Source organism: Rhea americana, unplaced genomic scaffold, assembly GCF_003343005.1.
Source record: "Rhea americana isolate MKP2758 unplaced genomic scaffold, rheAme1 scaffold_215, whole genome shotgun sequence".
Taxonomy (NCBI): Eukaryota; Metazoa; Chordata; class Aves; order Rheiformes; family Rheidae; genus Rhea; species Rhea americana.
In genome coordinates this window covers 118431-124611 of record NW_028186305.1, presented here as the reverse complement: position 1 = coordinate 124611, position 6181 = coordinate 118431, and the positions used below count along the sequence as shown (strand labels likewise).

The following is a 6181-nucleotide window of genomic DNA, read 5'->3' as shown; positions in this document are numbered from 1 at the left end:
GAAAAAAAAAAAAAAAAATCAATGCAACACAGACACAAAAGAAGAAGAAATGGCTTCAACAAAAGATAAGAGCGGATTGGAAAAAAAATAGTGGTATAGCACGTTCTGTACTGAAAGAGTAGAAATCGGATTGCTGCAAGGCCTTGTAGTGCTGGCCTGCTACTTCGGTCCTTCTCCTTAACAATACACCTGAAGTAGAGGTGCCCCAGATGAGTCAGTCTCTGTATCTTGGAAAGAGGAACCTCTGCTCGTTGGGGATCCTTGGAGAGGAAAGAGAGAAGAGAAGGTGACATCAGACAGTGTGAACTATAGCAGCCAGGTGCCTGGATGTTAGGCAAGTAGCTGCCACAAAGGCCTTTGTGTATTATGAGGGAGGAGAAAGCCACACAAAGCCCACAGGTAGGGAACAACCCTGCCTGTATTGTAGCCATCTTCCTGGAAAGATCTGTTATTATGCAGGAGAAAACTTGTCTTTTAGCCCTGGGCAGCTCTTTGGAGTGGAGCGTGACACGCAGTGAAGATCAGCGYTCAGGGGACTGTCATTCAGTCTCTTCTCCTGCTTCCCGTTTGTATGTTTCCCTTAATTCCCAGAACAATCCAGCTGGGACCAAGCTGGTGGTATCCCCAACATAACCCTGACAAAGTTTGAGGGAATGGAGGTATCTGGAGACTGAAAGCTCTCAGGCCAAGCACTGTGCTCAGACAGGGCACTCYGTACCTCAGTTTCACTGTCTTTCCCAAGGATAAACCCACGTGTGCAGACCCCAACCTCCTGGGCCCCCTTCATTCCTGAAGCTCAGTAGAGCTATGCACCTTACAGTAACCCAAGAGCCAGAGGCTAGCTCAGCCTTTGCAGATGAGGAAAACTGAGCTTCCAATAAGGGAAGCTTGGGCATTCCCCTCTTTCTTGCTAGATGCCCTCCTTCAGCAATGCCTCTGCAGCTAAGACCCACAGACAGGTACGTTACCTGCACTGCTATGCCGCCTCATATTCCTGGCTATCACATCTGCTGGTGTTTCCTCCGATATCTGCACAGCCAAGTCTGGAAAGAAAAGCAGGAAGGCCTCATACAATAAAGGATGGGCAGCTATGACTCAAGAGTAAAGGTGCCTGTCAGGAGATGTATAGGGCTCTCCCTCAGAAGGCACCACCCTTGGGTAACAGGAGAGGTAGTGCGGTATTCTTCAGATTGCTTCCACCATTGTTTTGGTAATCTGAGCTTTACAGCCCTTAAATACAAAGAAGGAACAGCAACCTTAGTGCTAAACTGGGAAGGACAAGAGCCAACCAGCTTCCTTTGTTATTGCTGGATATTTCCTTGCCCCCACAGTGAGCTTTTCAAGATCCTTCTAATACAGACTCTCTTGCAAGCTATTCTGGAGGTCAAGTAGATTCAGGCTACTCCAGGCATCGCTCATGCTGTGGAAACAGCTCTTCACTCCTCTCTGCTCAGATACACACTGGCTTCTCTTTACCCCAGTGAATAGGAGAATCTCAGCTCTGAAAGGGCTCTGTCATGATAATCTAAGAGTGGCATTAGCAATGAGCATTGGTAAAGCATGGGGAAGAGAGCCAACATAGTAACTGGACATCCTCTGACACTAGCCAGCTTGTCTGGTCATACCAGTTAAGCCTGACTCATGGTCTCTACCTAGCTTAGAGGTAAGGAGAAAAGCCCAAACTATCACAGAAGCAGCAGAATAAGCCCTTGTGTTATTCAGTGCAAGCTTCAGTGACAGTAAAAGATAGCATCAAGAAAGCCACAATGCAATGACTGGTGAGAARCAGAGGTCTCCAGTAATAAGCAAGCCATTCCCATTCATACATCGCAGAAAAGCAAGCTCAGCCTGAAGATAGAGATCAGTTTTCAACCCCACTCCATGRCCAACTACAAGCACCCACATCTCTATGGCTTTGATACCTATCATATTGAAGCTGTAACACCAAGGAACCTGCACATACCGTCTTGGCTGATGACCATGGACTCCAGCATGGTTTCATTACCACTGTCTGGTGGGTTTCCTCTGCTGGACTTCTCCTCGTGGCTCTGGCTGGCTGGGATAGAAATATGGGGCCGGACTCTGCTTTTCCGGGTGCTGATGCGTATGATGCCTCGGACAAGTCTGCATTCAGCATCCTGCTCATCCAGGTTGTAGTCCTGAGTTATGCTATTGATGAGGTCTGAGATCTTGTTGGTCTTCTCCAGGAAGACAGTGTCTGACGTGCATTTGGCTAGCTCATCGATCTGGTGGACACTAAAGAGCTCCGTGAGTTTCTTGAAGATCAGGACGTCAATCTCCCTGCTGGACATGGAACCGTTCAGCTCACTGATGTCCAGGTCAGACTCATGGAATGAGTAATACTCCTCTGAACTCCGGTGGCTGCTGGGGAGTGGTGGCTTTTCTATGCTGTTCCTTAAGGGCTTATCTGGCAGCAGCTCTTTGCAGCATGAATCTGAATCTAGATGGTGACTGGGGCTCCTGTTCTGATAGACAGGAATGCCCTTTAGTTTCACATCTGGGTAACTGAAACTGCTACCCATGCTGGTCTTTTTGATCTGGTTCCCATTCTTCTCAGTGGGAGATATGTTGGCGGGGCTGTTTGGCAGTCGCCCATTATAATCTCCATTCTTTCCGTCATCYGTGGAGGTCTCAGCAGGCCCTGGATATGTGATACAGACACTGCAGTCCTGAAAGCAGCCCCCACAGGTCACTATACAACAGAAAACAGCTTTGTATGTGTTCCAGGCCTGAGACAGAGAGGAACAGCATAAGCTCTGGGTTTGGGGAGCCTCTGCTGTACCAGAGATAAAGGTAATTGTTTCTGCTTCTCTCCCCTTAGAGTCTTTGAGGTCAGCTTTGCGACCTTTCCTGTCCCGCATTTGCTGGGCTCTGCTGCGGCTCTGTTTGATTTCAGGTGTAGAGCCACTGAACACCTCCAGACTGACATCACTTTCCTTGGATGGTCTGCTCCGCAGGGGCACAGCCTCCTGGTAGGACTGGTTCATCCGGTGATGGCTGTTTAGGTTTTGGGGGAGTCCTGTTTTCCGGCCCAGCATGGCTCACTGCTCAGGCACCTGAAGAACAAAGTCTCAAGTCAAACAAAGCATTTGTTGCCAGCCAAACCCTAGCAAGCTATTGATCAACAGAGGGGGAGAAGGTCCTAACATTCAAATTCAGTGATTCTCAAACTCAAATTCAACATTTCAACTATTTACAGTAATATTTTTCATCAGCGCTCATGCTGTTCTCATTTGTCACATAGACAKGGGCATTTACATGCATTTAAGAGTTCTCTGACTACTATAGCTTTGCTGCTTCCTCTTGGAAGATGCTTGAATCAGAAGAGATATTTCAAAAGGGCCACTTTTAAGACATGAACACAGCTGGAAGAAGAGTCAGGCTCCAGAGCCGTTGTTCCAAAGGCAACAAATGAGCAACACAGCTATAGGTGGAGCCAGCTGGCTCACAGGCTCTAAAGGGAAAGTATCTGTTAAAAACTTCCCCTATGTCTTGCGTTCTTTGGGATTAAGCTGGGCTCTAACAACACTTACCTATTTCAAAACACATCATGCCTAAGAGGAGATGACAAACAATCAATTATTATGCAAGTTGCCAATTCAGACTCCAGATTATATGATGTTATTCAAATTTAGAGGATTTAGCAATGATGGTGCTACTAACACTGAAGATTCTGCCAGTCATGCTAAGGCTGTGTTACATTAAAGAATGAAATCTTCATCTGGATTAAAAGATGGATCTAGTTGACAAATCAATCTCGAATCACCCCTCATGGAAGCAAAACTTTYACAAGGCCCTAACACAGACTACCAGACTATCTACTCAGTTGTTGTTTTCACTGTTGCTATACTAACACAATTACCCCAGGCCTGGRCACAGGAGTAAGCTATTTTTACAGGGTACTACTATCACCATGTAGCTGCACAGATCTAACAGAGTTTGGCACATTTAATCTCCCTATTATGAAGGCAGCTTAGCACTGGGCAATAGCTAGGGAAGTCAGGTCAAGGCTGTCAGACTACTTTTACTGCTGCTACTTTCATGGTAGTCAATGATGGGCTCCTAAACTGTCCATAGTTTCTAAGCTTCTTGGCTGACACTGCTTTCAACCTGAGAGACCTTTTCTAATACTATTTAGAAAAAATAAGCACTGAGAGCCCAGCCATAATAGAGTATTTTTRGACTGTCCCTGCTGCTCTAGTATATACTTTCTATAGGGCACCTCAAGCATGAATATATAAATCTGTCCTACCTCACTAGAGCACTGCCATTTTTCTTAAAGTCTTGCCCTCAAAAAGAAGCAGACACAGACTGAAAATGCTCCACAGGCGGTTATATCATACCACTGCTCTCCAGGAACATTTCGGCTCCATTAGCTTATAAAATTCAGAAGTAGCACATGTCCCAAGAGTTTCCTTTGCACATTCCTAAACATGTTAAATATAAAACTCTCAGATGCTCCAATTCCTCTAAGTGCTGAGCAGGCAGAGCTCTCTGAAAACRGCATCAGTGGAGAGTTTTGATTCCTTTTACATCAGAACAGCAGGTTTTTTCCTCAGCTTCATCATTTTTTAATGCAGTCAAAAATAAAACCAATCACATTTGAGCCAATCTGTGCACAGAACCCCTTCCTGGGATGCTTGTTGTAATACTGAGGTCTCTTCAAGAGATCCAGCATATGCACTGCCTATGAACAGTAACAGTCATTTATATAGCAATACTATCCTGAAATTTCAAAGCATCTTTGATACAGGAGAGAATATTATCTCTGGTCTACACAGACTTGCAGGCACAGAGATTAAACAACTTGCCCAACACTGCAGAAAGCTCCAGCTGCATCAGACATCACATACACCTCCAACTTCAAAAGCTGCACTCGCCCCCTTTGAATTGCAGCACACGTTTCTCGGACCACCAGATCCCGAGTCTRAGAAGTTCTCAGCAAGTGCACAGAAAACAGCTCAGGGACTCGGCAGGTTTGTCTTGGCGCAAGCAAAAGACTAGACCAAAACACAGAGCCAGCTGCTTAACACAGTTACACACAGAAACGTGGACTAAAATTCACAGGCCAAACTTAATACTTACAATATAGTTGGGAGCTTTCTCTGTTCTCACACAGGCACTTTGTCTGAATCAAGAAGATCCTTCTAAAGAACTTCAGCATCTGTTTCAGAATAGCGTTGTGGAGATTCACATAGAGTTTGCGCCTCTAGGAGTTACCCAGGATCTAAGATCTTCATTGTTCAGAGGACAGGATTTCCTTTGAAAGATTTTAGAAAAGCTAAATTAAGTTGCAAATCTTAACAAAGCTACACTGGCTTGCCAGTAACCATATCAGCACTGTTTTAGAAGCTAGGGAAGTCAAAGCATTCAGTTAAAAAGGGATCAGACTACCTAAATACATGACCCAAGATTTATGCCTTTCTCATCATTTATAGATATGACTTCTCCAAAATATATAGAAAAAACAATGTCCTTTACACTTTTCTAGCCAGCTTTGCTGCTGCCAGGAGCCCAAATCTGCTCCGCAGTCGCTGGCTCACAGACTCCTAACTGCTTTGCTGACCCCAGGCAGCAACATGGGCCCTGGCCCTGAACAGCACAGATTAAGCCTCTGTGCACCCGTTTCCTCTCTCCTGCCTGTTTAGGATATAAAGAATCCAGCCAAGAAACTGCCTCTCACCAGATGCTTCCACAGCCCTAGTATCAACCCCTCCCCACCTCCCATTTTAGCTGAAAACCGGGGCTCCACCGTAGCACAGAGAAGCAAAAGCTGGCAGTTCCTCCTGACAAACAGAGCGCTGCAATCTGCTGAGCTGCCTGCACGGGGCCCCCCGACGCCCCGAGACCCCCGCCGACGGCTTGGCTTTCAGAGAGGGCGAAGCTGGTACAAGCGGGAAAGAGGCAACAGCCCGTGTTGATCCCGCTGTGCGGGACGTGCGCTTCCCTGGCACGGGACTCACCACCAACGCTCCCCCCACAGCTCTTGGGGCCCAGAAAGCCAAAGAGCAGGGGCCAGGCCCAGCCAGCCTCCCCCCTCCCTTATTAAGTGGGGGGAAGGCCAGGCTCACTCAGAAGGGGAGAGGAGGGGGGGCAGAGGGAGCCCAGCCTCACCCAGGGTGTGTGGGAGGGGAGTCGGGGGGAGCCCAGCCTCACCCGG

General features: G+C 47.1%; 1 protein-coding gene across 1 annotated transcript in view; it reads right to left on the bottom strand.

The window, feature by feature from the left end:
• Nucleotides 1–15: 15 nt before the first annotated feature.
• The window catches only part of KDF1 (keratinocyte differentiation factor 1), a 6917-nt gene continuing 751 nt past the window's right edge, over nt 16–6181 (bottom strand). Inside the window, exons 2-5 of the mRNA XM_085305113.1 lie at nt 5107–5281; nt 1964–3077; nt 969–1043; nt 16–260 (exon numbers count right to left, since the gene is read on the bottom strand). Of these exons, the coding sequence (XP_085161239.1) occupies nt 178–260; nt 969–1043; nt 1964–3059 (1254 nt within the window). The 5' untranslated portion in view covers nt 3060–3077; nt 5107–5281 and the 3' untranslated portion in view covers nt 16–177. The remainder of the gene's footprint in view (nt 261–968; nt 1044–1963; nt 3078–5106; nt 5282–6181) is intronic.